The sequence below is a fragment of the Arachis hypogaea genome, chromosome 3 (assembly GCF_003086295.3).
Source record: "Arachis hypogaea cultivar Tifrunner chromosome 3, arahy.Tifrunner.gnm2.J5K5, whole genome shotgun sequence".
In the NCBI taxonomy this organism is placed as follows: Eukaryota; Viridiplantae; Streptophyta; class Magnoliopsida; order Fabales; family Fabaceae; genus Arachis; species Arachis hypogaea.
The window spans coordinates 8,739,433-8,753,340 of record NC_092038.1 but is presented as its reverse complement, the minus strand read 5'-3'; the positions used below and the strand labels follow the sequence as shown (position 1 = coordinate 8,753,340).

Sequence of the window (13,908 nt, the reverse complement as noted above, 5' to 3'; positions counted from 1 at the left end):
GAATCCAATCCGAAAATTGCGGATATGAATTTGATTCGCAAGATTTTTAGTCGAATCGGATTCACACACTAATCGGATCGAATTGCGGATTTTATGTTGTTACGATTCGTATATCCGTGTATCCGTAAAAATAAAGAAATAAATAACTAAATATTTTTTTATATTTTATTTCAATTAATAATTATCATATATGTTATATTATTTTAATTTATTATTTAAGAAAAATATGTTTAATATTATTTTAAGATCTAGTAAACATATTTAAAAGAATAGAAAAAATAAATTTTATTAATATTTTTTAATAAAAATTTTTTTAAAATTTTTTATATTTTGCGGATATATTCGATATCTGATTCGATCCGTAAATGTACAGATCAAATCGGATCCAACTTTAAAACTGCGAGTATTGAATCAAATCCAATCCGATAATTTTAATGCAGATCAGATCAAAATTTTGATCATATCCAATCTAATTCGATACGTGTTTACTCCTATTATTGACCAAACAACCCAGTTGAGAACCAGGGCTTTTTTGTGATTTTATTTCGACTAAAATAAACTTGGCTAGCGATAAGCCAGTAACTTAGGGCTGACTCTATGAAGTTAGTAAGTCAAAGAAGCAAGAATATTTTTCTTAAAGGAGTTCACACCAAGCCTAGTCATTACTAATGTTTTAAAATATTAATATTTTACTGTTTATTTTATTATATCTATCAAAATTGTTTTAAATGTTAAAAATAATTATACCAAATACATTTTTATATTTTGTACTTGTCACTTTTTCATATTTATCGAAGTTACAAATTTCAAAAAAATGTTTTTAGGAAGGTAGTTTCACAATAAACTTGAAAGTCCAAATGTTTTGACCCGATGGGACCTAATAATTAACTCTACTCCTACATGTTGTCTGTAGATGCGTTACGGCGTGTACGGATTTTCATCGTGTCTCCATCGTGATTTGTTCATAAATTTCTACTTATAAAACAAATCGAATTACATGTAAATCAAAATTAAAATCAATTATTAAAGTTAATTATCAAAATTAAAAATATTAATAATCAACTTAACAGAAAAATATTAATAATAAAAAAATATTGATCTAATATTCTAATCACTTTAATTTTATTTATTAGAGTTTTTTCAATAATTTAATTTGACACTTAAATAATCAATTTGATAACTTTTATTATATGTATGTGCAACTAAATATCAATAATAATTGAACTTAAATAAAATTTGTATTTTTTTTATTGTTTAAAATAAGAAATAAAATGTTTATTTATTATGGTCTTTTTCCTTTTGAAATCAAATCTGATTTTGAAAATCGCATGTAGTTAAAATAAGGCAAATTTCTGGTTTATCTTTAAACGCTCCTTACTAAATATGGAGTGCTGCATATCTTATAAATTTGTTAAATCTAAACTCTTTATTTATTATATTTTATTTAAATGGTCTGAATTTAAAAAAATAACCTGTTAATCAGGTTAATCATTTTTTTATAAGTTTTAGATTTTTTTTGTAAGTTTTAGATATTGAACTGAAGTTCAAAATAAAAAAAATAATATATAAATATTAAAAACATGTCTGTAAAAAAAAGTTATTGGACTTTAGAATTAAAAAAATAATATATAAAAAATAAGTTAAAAATTCATGTACTAAATCTAAAAAAAGTTATATTAAAATCTTAAAAAAATAATATTAAATATATATTATGTATATAATATTAAAATTTAAATAAATTTTGTTTTGTGTGAAATAAAATTATATTATTAAATATAAACACAATGCTAAAAAAATTTGTGTTATATATATATATATATATATATATATATATATATATATATTATGTATATAATATTAAAATTTAAATATTTTTTATGTGAAATAAAATTATAATATTAAATATAAACACAATGATAAAAGATTTTGTATTATATAAATTTAATTAAAAAAATATATACAACGTAAAAAGCAAATAAACATATAATAATTTTATTTTGTGCGAAACAAAAATTTATATAAAAAAATATTTATATAATTTTTTATTAACACTTTTTTTGTTTAAATATGTTATTTTACTATATTTATAATATATTATTTGAGATAATTATATTATTTTAGTTAATATATATTATTTAAAATTTATTATTTTATATTAAGAATATTATTAAAAATATATTATTAGTTTTTCTTAAAATAACATTTTTTTTTGTTCAAATACTATGACAACAAAAAATTTTATGTAACTGCGTCAATTCAATAAATATTATATAAATTTATTTTTATATTACATGTAAAATAAATAATTAATGTTTAAAAAAGTTAATAAAAAAAGAATTTTTTTTTCTTACTAACTCTTAAGTGAAGATAGAGAGATTATGTCATTTGAACTATAGTTTGTTGGCAAAGAAAAAGATACTCTTAATTATATATTAAATGGAATAATTATTTATTAAACTCATTCTTATACAAATAATTTTTTTTTAGTTTTGTATCTGTAATATTTTATACCAGTTAGCTTCAAAATTTAATTATATTTTGAATAAATTAATAAAAAATGATACAAATAATTGTTTAAATACAATTGTATTTTAATTTTTCGTTCTATTACCTACACGTTGAGAATAATTTAAAATAAAAGAAAATAAACTTGTTGTAACAGCAGCAACAGAAATTTGATGGTAGCAATTTTTTGGACTTTGTCAAAATTCGTGACTAGCCAGAACAATAGTGGAAGCACTTGCGAGCAAATAATACAGTGAAAATACTTGAATGCACCACATCGACAATACTAGAGTAATGGAGGAATTCGATCAAATTTTTCTGAGTACTTTTGTGGTGTAAAAGTCGTCCTGTCCTATGTTAAGTGAGGGAATGAATTTTTTTGTTAGTGTCGATTTGTTTGTTCAGCCCATGATAAAAAAACAATAATAAATAAATTTAATTTACCTGATAACTTTTGATAATAAATTAATTTTTAAAGAGTGTTGCACTCCCTACTTTACCTGGAGTGTACTAATACTACAAATATTATAAAAAGAGCCAATTATTTTGTAATTATATGAAAAATTCAAAATAAATTTTTTTATTAAATAATTATTTAGTAATACTTACAAAAAGAGAAAGAGATTATGTTTTCTTTAAAAAAAAGTACAATAAAAAAATAAAGTTCTAATCAAATGTACAAGAAGATAACAAACTCACATATCATGATTCAACAATGATTGAGAATAGCCACCACTTTCAATTATATTCCAACCAAATTAGTCACAAAACTAAAGATTCCAACCAAAAATTATTAGTGGCTGCTTTTGGCTTTTGATTCCATGCAGCAACCTGTCCACATGCATGCATCTGATGATATGCTATATACCACCACCAGAGAAGCCAAATTACCAAAAACCCCTTCCCGTTTATTCCTTATAAATTTGAAGCAAGCTAGCTACAACCAAAATATCTCATTACATACAACACATACAATCACTAAGCTAGTGCGTGTCTGTGTGTGTGAGATATAACAAACAAAATTGGTCGTACAAACGAAATAAGTAGATACCATGGCACCATCATTAGTAGCAACTTATTCCGTTGATCCAAAAAAAACCAACTTCATCAACCAAAGTTACCAAACTACCCACATCTTCAGATCAAAATTACCAGACATACCTATCAACAATACCATTCCCCTCCACACTTATTCGTTTCAAAAACTCCCCCAAGTCTCCAACCGCCCCTGTCTCATCACCAGCGATGGCAAGGAGTACACCTATGCTGATGTCCACCGCGCTTCTAGAAGCTTGGCCATGGGCCTTTTCAACCTTGGAATCCGCAAAGGTGACATCATAATGATCCTACTCCCAAACTCTCCGGAATTCGTGTTCTCCTTTTGGGCTGCTTCTATGCTGGGCGCAGCTTCAACCCTTGCCAATCCTTCTTACACATCTCTTGAAATCACGAAGCAGCTCAAAGCCACCAAGGCCAAAATCGTCATCACACATGCCATGCACGTGCACAAGCTCAAACAAGAACAAGAAGAAGGAAACACATTTATAGTAATACTTATACCATATACATTATTTTTGTATCAACATATTATTATCTTTTTTCATTTAAAATTGTGGTGTTTTTGTATTTATACAATATAGGTGATAACTGTGGACAAGCCACCAGAGAAGTGCATGAGTTTCTCGACGGTTTCCAGAAATGAAGGAAAGCTGCCAGAGGTGGATATTAACCCTGACGACATGGTGACACTGCCATTTTCCTCCGGCACGACGGGGTTATCAAAGGGTGTGGTTCTAACACACCGGAGTCTGATAACAAACGTGGCTCAGCAGGTGGAGGGAGAGAACCCTAACTTGCACCTGAAGGAAGAGGATGTAGTGCTTTGTGTGTTACCCTTGTTTCACATTTACGCACTACACTGTGTGATGTTATGTTCTATGAGAGTAGGGTGTAGGGTTTGCTTATGGAGAAGTTTGAGATGAGGGCGATGTTGGAACTTGTGGAGAAGCAGAGGGTTTCAGTAGTGATGGCAGTGCCGCCGTTGGTGGTGGCACTGTCAAAGAACCCTGCGGTGGAGGAGTATGACCTTAGCTCCATCAGGATGGTGATGTCTGGAGGTGCCTCTCTTGCAAATGACATCGAGGAGGCTTTCCATAGTAGGTTGGCTCGAGCAATCCTTCGACAGGTACACAAATAATATTAGAGTCGTTTTAGTATGATTATATATTTATATTACAGTGATTTGATAATTATAGTATTTTAAAAAATAATATTAAAATTAAAATAAAGTTTTTTTTATTGATAAACAATGATTTTTAATAAATATTGTTAAGAAAAAATGTTATCAAAATATAAGAAATATAACTTTAATTTTAATAATACTTGCATCGTTATCATAATTACTTAAATATAAGCATATTAGAATCTATCATAATATTAAATAATTTAATTACATATATAAAATTATCGATTTAGACATTTTTAATTATTATTTTTATATAAAAATATTTTTAAATAAATAGTTGTTTTATAATTTATCATTATAAAATAAGATGGGACTCTTTTTTTTAAATATGAATATGTCTTTTCAGGCTCTAGGAATGACAGAATCTGGACCTGTGATATCAATGTCATTAAGTTTTGCAAAGTATTCGATGACAACTAAATCAGGGTCGTGTGGCAGTGTCATTAGAAATGCAGAAATGAAGATCATTGACCCTCTAACTGGCTCTTCTCTCCCTCGTAATATATCGGGTGAAATTTGCATCCGAGGTCAACAGATCATGAAAGGTATATATTATTGTAAAAATGATTTTTTGTATATTAAAAAATTAGTCATCTAAACAAAAATATATTCAATTCACATCATCAAATCAATTTTACAATTAATCAAACTTAACTTATACTTATGACATAGAAAATGAAAACATGATATAAAAGAGAATAATTATGCTATGTTAGATATATATTAAAATTTGTCACTAAAACTAATTAGTATAAAATAAACATGAAAAATATAAATTACAATTGTGCTTAATTTCATGTTTTTTTCACTAACACGTGATACTTTATGATTAAACAATTAATGTAACAAATATATATTGTGTAGGATACCTGAATAATGAGAAGGCGACAGCAGAAGCAATTGATAAAGAGGGATGGCTTCATACAGGTGATATTGGGTATGTGGATGATGATGATGAGCTTTTCGTTGTTGATAGACTCAAGGAGCTCATCAAATTCAAAGGCTTTCAGGTAGCTCCTGTAGAACTTGAAGTCCTTCTTATGACCCACCCTTCCATTCAAGATGCAGCTGTTGTCCCGTAAGTATATATATGTATCATCATTGAAATTAATTAAGCTAGCTATTAGCTATTAATAATAATTATTAAATGGTTTGTTGCACATACATGCATATATAGGCAAAAAGATGATGTAGCTGGTGAAGTACCAGTTGCTTTTGTGGTGAGGTCATCAAATGATCCTATTACTGAGGATGCTATAAAGGACTTTATAGCTAAACAGGTAATTTATATAATATATATATTTATACTTAATTAATTTAGTTGTATTTGATAAGAAGATAATTAATTAATAAGATAATGCATGACATATTTTAATTTAATTTGTTGTGAACAGGTAGTATTTTACAAGAGGCTACATAGAGTAATTTTCATTGACGCAATCCCAAAATCTTCAATCGGCAAGATATTAAGAAAAGAACTCAAAGCAAAGCTTGCTAGCTACCATTAGCTAATTTGCTGCATTTAATTTGTTTCTTATTCCATATGCAAAGTCGATGATGATGTCAATGTGTCTTTGTATGTTTTATTCCCTATGATGGATTGAAGATTATATGATTATTATAAGAAGTTGATCGATCAACATATTTAATTGTTTAAATAAATACTGAGAGTTTAAATTTTTGTCATATATATATAGTAAATTATTGGTCAATAATACACTTTTAAATAATATCCATTAAAATATACAATTGGTTTATAATATTTGTCATGTAAATCGGTTAATTCCTCTATAAATTTTGACTAAACTTTCTTTTTTTAAAAGAAAGAAAAAAAGCAATTGAGTAACCTAAATATCAAGGATTGGTTATAAAATTATTTAAAAATATCGCTATTAATAACTAATTTATTATGTTTATATTTCATTGTTTATTATTCCCTGCCTAATTTATTATGTTTATATATTCTTCATGAAACAAAAAGGATTAATTAATTAAAATGTGGTAAAACACTAAAACATGCAGATATACATTTGCTGGCTTTTTTATTTATATATGCATGAGAAAATTATTTATTTCCAAAATACGCATGAATTGAAAGTGTTCTCAAAATGAGCAGTTTCATTTCAAGGCACACATCCTCCAAAAGAAATTACTCACTATTTTAGCCCTGGTACACGCGAGACCACATCTCAACTCCACCAACCACTAAATGGAGCTCCCATTCCCATATAAGCCTTATTTGCCTTAGGAACATCACACTATTTCCAAGTTTATTCTATTTGAGTACATTCTCACAGCCATCGGGTTACATTTCTTTTATCTTTCACTGTGTTATCATTTTTGTACATTTTTTATTTTTAACCCAAATTGTCTCTAACTCATGTATTCAATCGTGTTCCTTTATTTATTTATTTATTTTTTATATTCTGTAAAGATTATTAAATCATGAATTATAACTCTTTAAAATTTTGTATGTAAAATATAAATCAATATTTTGATGCGATTAAATTTTGATACGATTTTTTTGTAAATATGATTAGAAAAATGAGATATTTTTATCTTTAAAATTTGATTTTTTTTGTTAAGTATATCTTTTTTATCAACAACTAATAATACTTTTATAAAAAAAAATAAAAATAAAAATTTTATCAATTTTGTGTATATTTTTTAAATAATTATATAAATATTCCTATAAAATTTTGAATCAAATACATAAACAATTTGTCCAATACAAAAAACGTTTGTCACTTATTTAAAAATAATATCCTTTTGAGTATTTTTATTATATTTTTAAATAATTTAAAAATATTTTTATTAATAACCATTTTTATCAACACTAGGATAATTCTAGTATATTTTGTGATTTACCCATAAAATTAACACATATCTAATCTTTTACTATTAACGGTGTAGCTTTGGGATTTTCTTCTAATCAGTAGTGGATTAATGGATTTTTTTTCCGTCCCTCTTGTCCTCTTCTTCAACTCATAAGTCATAACATACAACATTTGTACCTTCCTAACATATATATATTGTTATCTCTTCATGGTTTATGGGTATTTTTAAGGGTAAATTCTCTGGTATGGACGGGAACAAACATCCATATGTATGGATCCGACGTGGCATGGAGTATATGTTGTGACTCCTGGCTTCGTTCTTCTGTGGACTGTGCACTTAAAAGTCTAGCAGCGCAGGTTGTAGCAGATGATTATCAGAGTGTGTCGGCTGTTTACATTCAAAAAGTTAATGTGAGTGTGAGATTATGGGATTTTTGGGAAGTGGGCTGAAATTGTTTGGGTTTCTTAATTGTTTTTAGGCTTTTTCAGGTTCATGAGATTTTTCTGTTTCTCATAACAGTCAAAGAAGAATGATAACCAAGTTGGGTTGGTCTAGTGGTTAGCTCACTAGTCCGCTTAAGCAAGTGTTGGGAGTTTGAATCCCGCCTTGTGCATGCAGCAACCCATTGGCCAGCGGCAAATCCTTAAATGGAGCTCAGTACCGCAGCAGATTAGTCCTTGACCTGCCGGGTTGGGAGATACCGTGGAAAACCAAAAAAAAAAGAATGATATGGAAGTTGAAGGGGAAAAAAAAGGACTCGCCAAAAAAAAGGCTGACAAAAGCACGTGATGATCCAGGTAAAGATCGAAACAGAAAATAGGATGGATATGAAGTTTTGGATGGAAGAGAATTAATGGAGTCTCTGGCACGCACAGTAATGAGTTCTTCCATTTTGCGTGCACCAAGACTAAAATGGTGACTAATTTCATTTCGTGAATGCTTGACGTGAAATGGAGCTGTGCATCTTGAGAACACTTTCGATTCATGCACATTTTGGAAATAAGCGTATATAAATAAAAAGGTGGGTACTCCCATGAAGATATTATAATTATTTTCATGTGATGATTTTTCTTTTTGACCCTTAGATGATGGAGTGTAGGGTTAGATTTTGATATGTTATAAAAGTGTTGTTTTTATTTAAAGTGTGGCCAAATCAATAAATCACACTTTTATACAAAGCATCTTCATAAAAAGATGTTTTTTGCATCTTCATTTGAGTAGCTCCCAAATAAAAAAGCCGACATTTTTATAAAGAAAAATAGTGGATGTATCTGTCTTATTTTAATTGCACTTTAGCTTGTTGAGCTCATCACAATTGTTAAGGGCCATTTTTCTCTTAGTGAGTGAAGGAAAGGGTATTTTGTTGGTTAATCCAATTAATATACAATTAACTGAATGTTAACTTTCACCTTTCAGTTATTTCAAGAGATTATAATTTGCTCAACTAAGTAATTAAGTTTATATTCCATTAATGTAAACTCCTATAAATCTTTATTTAATTTCAGTTTTGAGAAAAGAAAGGCAAAAACTTAATTAGAACAAAAAATGACTAAGCCAGAATCACCTTTTTTCACTCTCTTGTTCACAATTTCATTGCTGATGCATGCTCAGTCTTCTTACAAACAGGTATATTAGTACAAGCTATTTTCAATTTAGTGTATACAATAATTAACAATAAATGCAACAATCATAAAGTGCTGTATGTATATGCAGATGTATATTGTGTATATGGGGGAGAAGAACAATAATAACTGGGATGAATTCTCCACACAATCATTGCATCATTCCATGCTATTAGAGGTTCATGAAAGGTTATAAAATTTTCTTATGTACCTATCAATAATTAATAAATTTAAAAGTTTGTTTCCCTAATATAATTTTAGATTAGATATTTTGATTTTTAATAAATTTATATTATTCTAAAAGTTTATGAGAATTATTTTCGTCAAATAAATTGGTCACTTCATCAGTATTAATAAAATTTTTAATATACATGGACAAATAAATTTTTAATCAATTTTGTTATAAAATAATTAGATAAAAAATATCATTGTAAGATAAACTAGTCTTCGAAGAAAGAATTAATCTGAAAACTTTTATATTAATAAAAAGACAAAATTTTATATCTAAATTTTTTTAAGAACCAAGTTGGGTGCTTACACTAAAAGTTATTATAAGATGCTATATTTATAATTATGATACAAATATTCCAAAAGCTTTCATTATTCAATATATTGTTATTGAGAAAGTTTAGCACTTGAAAATTGTGATTGTAGCATTGATGCAGCAAAGGAGTCATTGATTTACAGTTATGGAAGAAGCTTTAATGGATTTGCAGCTATGCTATCTGAAGAAGAAGCTGCCATAATTTCTGGTAAACTTGTCATTAAATTTAAGAATTAAGACAGAAAATGCATACAAGCTTACTCATTGATTTACTAAAAAAAAAATGATTTACTAATATCATATTTTATGTGTAGATATGGAAGAGGTAGTGTCAGTTTTTCCAAACCTAGGATTGGAGCTTCAAACAACAAGATCATGGGATTTCATGGGATTCACTGATGATGCATCCAAGCTTACACCTCCTTTTGATGGAAGAAACATCATCATTGGAATGTTTGACACAGGTCAACAACTCAATATTCCTTCTATTTCAAAGTATACTAATTTGTTACATTGACTAATCAAATCGATTTGAAACAGAAATAGTAGTACTAATAAGATTATTCCATTTGGATTGTGTCATGAACTTGAAGGAATTTGGCCTGAATCCGAAAGCTTTAATGATGAAGGACTAGGTCCACCACCTAAAAAATGGAGAGGAAAGTGCCAAACAGAACATAACTTCACCTGCAATAAGTATTAAGCACTTTTCTTCATTTTGGTTTTCTAAGATAACATTGGAGTTTGAACAATCAAATTGTGACAAACTGAAAAATGAATGTGAAATGCTGACAGTAAGATCATTGGAGCCCGGTATTATCAAAGCTTTGGTCTTGAAGAGCAATTTAAATCAGCAAGAGATGAATCTGGCCATGGAAGCCATGCTGCATCGGTGGCGGCCGGAAGAGAGGTTGTGGGAGCCAATTACTTTGGGCTAGCTAAGGGAACTGCAAAGGGTGGAGCACCTAATGCCAGAATTGCTGTTTACAAAGTGTGTTGGAACATGGCATGCTATGCTGCAGATATCTTAGCTGCTTTTGATGATGCAATTGCAGATGGGGTCGACATTATATCGGCCTCATTCGCAGGATACTTGCAGTCGAGGTTCTTGTTCAATCCAGTAGCAATTAGATCCTTTCATGCTGTGAAGAATGGAATTTTAACCATAGCAGCTGCTGGTAATCAAGGTCCACAAAGAGGAGGTTTAGCTAATCACCCTCCTTGGATACTAACTGTTGCAGCTAGCACCATTTACAGAAAATTTGTGACACCTTTGGTTCTAGGAAATGGAGATGTAACCACAGTAAGTAATTCTTCTTTTTGTTTGTTGTATGATAACAAATTTCTCAACTATTTTTGTATTTTTGTCTTGAGACAATTATCAAACACTCTTGTTTCATTTTGATTACTATTATTTGCATATTGTGATGGTGAATGCCCTTTTTGAAAATCTAAATATTGATGTATATTTTAGAAGAGATTTCAGTTATGGAATAAATGCATTATTAGTTATGAAACTATGCAGGCAAATTCTATCAATACTTACAATGTTAAGAATATATCATATCCTTTGATTTTGGGAGGAGATGCTACAAACTTTTCAGCCAATTACATTCCCAGAGAGTCAAGTCTATGCTTCCCTGGCTCCTTAAATTCAGAGAAAGTTAAAGGAAAAATTGTCCTCTGCGAAAACAGTGAGGGTGGCGCCGGAGTCCAAATGGCAACCGGAGCAGGGGTCATAGCCCCAAATCGACCACAACAGAACTATGCTGAGAATTACCTCTTCCAAACAGCAAGTATCAGTAACAAGGAGATCTCAAAAGTATCACAATACATCAAATCCTCTAAGTAAAATCATACCATTCTTATATTCTATATAAAACTTTGGCATAAAATGAATTTACAATAGTACTAATTATTCAGGTTAGTTTATGCAGTAAACCAAAGGCAAACATAATGTTTAGTGAGACCATGGAGGACAAGGATGCTCCTTATGTAGCAAGTTTCTCAAGTAGAGGCCCCAACATTTTTAATCATGACATTCTCAAGGTATGTAATCATAAAATGGATCACTATATATCTATTTAAAGAAACTCCATGTATTTGGATAATTTAATACCTATGATATGTTAATTTCTCAAATGTAACACTTTATTCAAATTGACAGTTATTTCAATGTTTGATTTGACAGCCTGATCTTTGTGCTCCTGGGGTAAATATTCTTGGAGCATGGTCTCCTATTGCATCACCTTCCATGTTTATTGGAACTGAAGATTTTAGAAGTGTTGAATACAATATTATCTCTGGAACTTCAGTGTCTTGCCCCCATGTTACTGGCGCTGCGGCTTATGTTAAGGCCACTCACCCAACCTGGTCCCCTGCAGCTATCAAGTCTGCACTCATGACCACAGGTATCATCGCCTCATCGATTCCTCGCTTATTTACACACGGATCACTTGTCAAAATGATTATATTCAATGTGTTCTTGAATATAATGCAGCAAATCCTATGGACCCCAAAATGCATGAGTATGAGAAGGAATTTGCATATGGTTCTGGCCATGTTAAACCACTTTATGCAGTGGATCCTGGCCTAGTTTTTAATGCTACTAAAGAAGATTACAGTGACTTCTTCTGCAAGGAAGGTCCTAGAAATGGTTGTAAAAGCACCAAAGCATTGAAACCATGGGATCTAAACTACCCTTCATTGTCACTAGCAGTGAAAGATGGGAATGCAATCAAGGGCAATTTCGTCAGGGCAGTTACAAATGTTGGCATGCCAAAATCAACCTATGATGTTATCATTGATGTGCCACGTATTCTCAAAGTCAAGGTGGAACCATCAACTCTTGCATTTTCTAAAGTTGGAGAAGAAAAATTCTTCTTTGTGGAAGTCACAGGGCCAAAGATATCACAGGTTCCAATAATCTCAGGTTCTATAACTTGGGTTCATTTGAATCATATAGTTAGAATTCCAATTGTAGTTTACACTATCCTTCCATGCATGGAATTCAGAAATTCATCATTAAATCAGCACCTTAATTGAGCAAGAAAATCATATCATGTACTATATATTAACCAAATAAGATGGCCACTAGGCCAAGTATATTGTATATTTAAGAAATATAGTCTCCATCGAAGAAGTTTAGCTATGTCAATGTAAAATAATTCTTGTTTGGTGTATCTATCTATCTATCTATCTATCTATATATAGAAGGTGATTCTAGTATGATTATGTTTCGGTGACTATTGTGACTATGATGTTTTATAACAATACTTTTTAAAAAGTGTTGCTTAAAAAAACTGTTACCAAAATATAAAAAGAAAGTGTGAATTTAATTTTAACAATACTTACATGGTGACTTCTCTGGTGGCACAGCATGGGGTGGTTTACCATGACCAAATTTTAACTTACGAATGGTGTCTTTACACGTAACATAAGGAAAGTAGTATGTTAATGTAAAATGCGGTAACTTACACAAATGGTATTTTAAAAAATTTATTTAATAACTATTGTTTGTAACATGGGTTTAGGTTTTGGTATGAAAAAAAAGAATAAAACAAAAACTTTAGATTGTCCAAAAAAATTTACACAGGCTTTTTTTATATAAAACCCAATAATATCAAAATGGAGCAGACAAGAAAGAAAAAAAAGTAACATATAGGGCTTATTAATTTAATTAACGTAAAAAACAAAGATAAGGTTAAGTTAAAAAAATACAACAAAGGCAATTCATAATTAACATATTAATGGATTAGTTAATTATAGCCTTTATTAATTTAAAACTCTTAGAATTTGAGTTATATTTTTCAAATTAAATAGACGTGATAAAAAATGTTGGACTAAAAATTAAAATTAAAATTTAATTTAACAGATATTAAAATACTGGCATATTACATTTCAAAAAAATTAGAACACATTATAAGCATTAATTTTAACTAATATTAGCGGCTCGTTGATAGTTATTAACGACTTTTCTACAATTTTAGGTATAATTTTTTTTAAATATTTATTTAAATAATTAATTTTTTTTCAATAGTTATACAAGATAGATAAATTAAAGGAACAAAAGTTTATAAATGATTAATAGAATTAGTATGTTTAATTTTAAGTGAATTTTTTACTCATCATATTACCGAATTATATCATTTTAG

General features: G+C 29.2%; 1 protein-coding gene and 1 pseudogene across 2 annotated transcripts; both read left to right on the top strand.

The window, feature by feature from the left end:
• Window positions 1–3,441: 3,441 nt before the first annotated feature.
• On the top strand, window positions 3,442–6,412 carry LOC112789302 (4-coumarate--CoA ligase 2-like; annotated as a pseudogene).
• A 2,646-nt stretch (window positions 6,413–9,058) lies between these two features.
• Window positions 9,059–12,982, top strand: LOC112789301 (subtilisin-like protease SBT4.3). 2 transcript variants are annotated; one of them, XM_025831148.3, is made up of 10 exons: window positions 9,059–9,214; window positions 9,302–9,399; window positions 9,865–9,962; window positions 10,069–10,218; window positions 10,348–10,450; window positions 10,550–11,057; window positions 11,280–11,602; window positions 11,692–11,803; window positions 11,946–12,165; window positions 12,255–12,982. In XM_025831148.3, the coding sequence occupies exons 1-10, from the start codon at window positions 9,134–9,136 to the stop codon at window positions 12,797–12,799; spliced, it is 2,238 nt and encodes a 745-aa protein (XP_025686933.1). In that variant the 5' UTR covers window positions 9,059–9,133; the 3' UTR covers window positions 12,800–12,982. The 2 variants fall into 2 exon arrangements, with proteins under 2 accessions (XP_025686933.1, XP_025686932.1); XM_025831147.3 differs by having other exon boundaries at window positions 11,683–11,803.
• The last annotated feature ends 926 nt before the right edge of the window (window positions 12,983–13,908 follow it).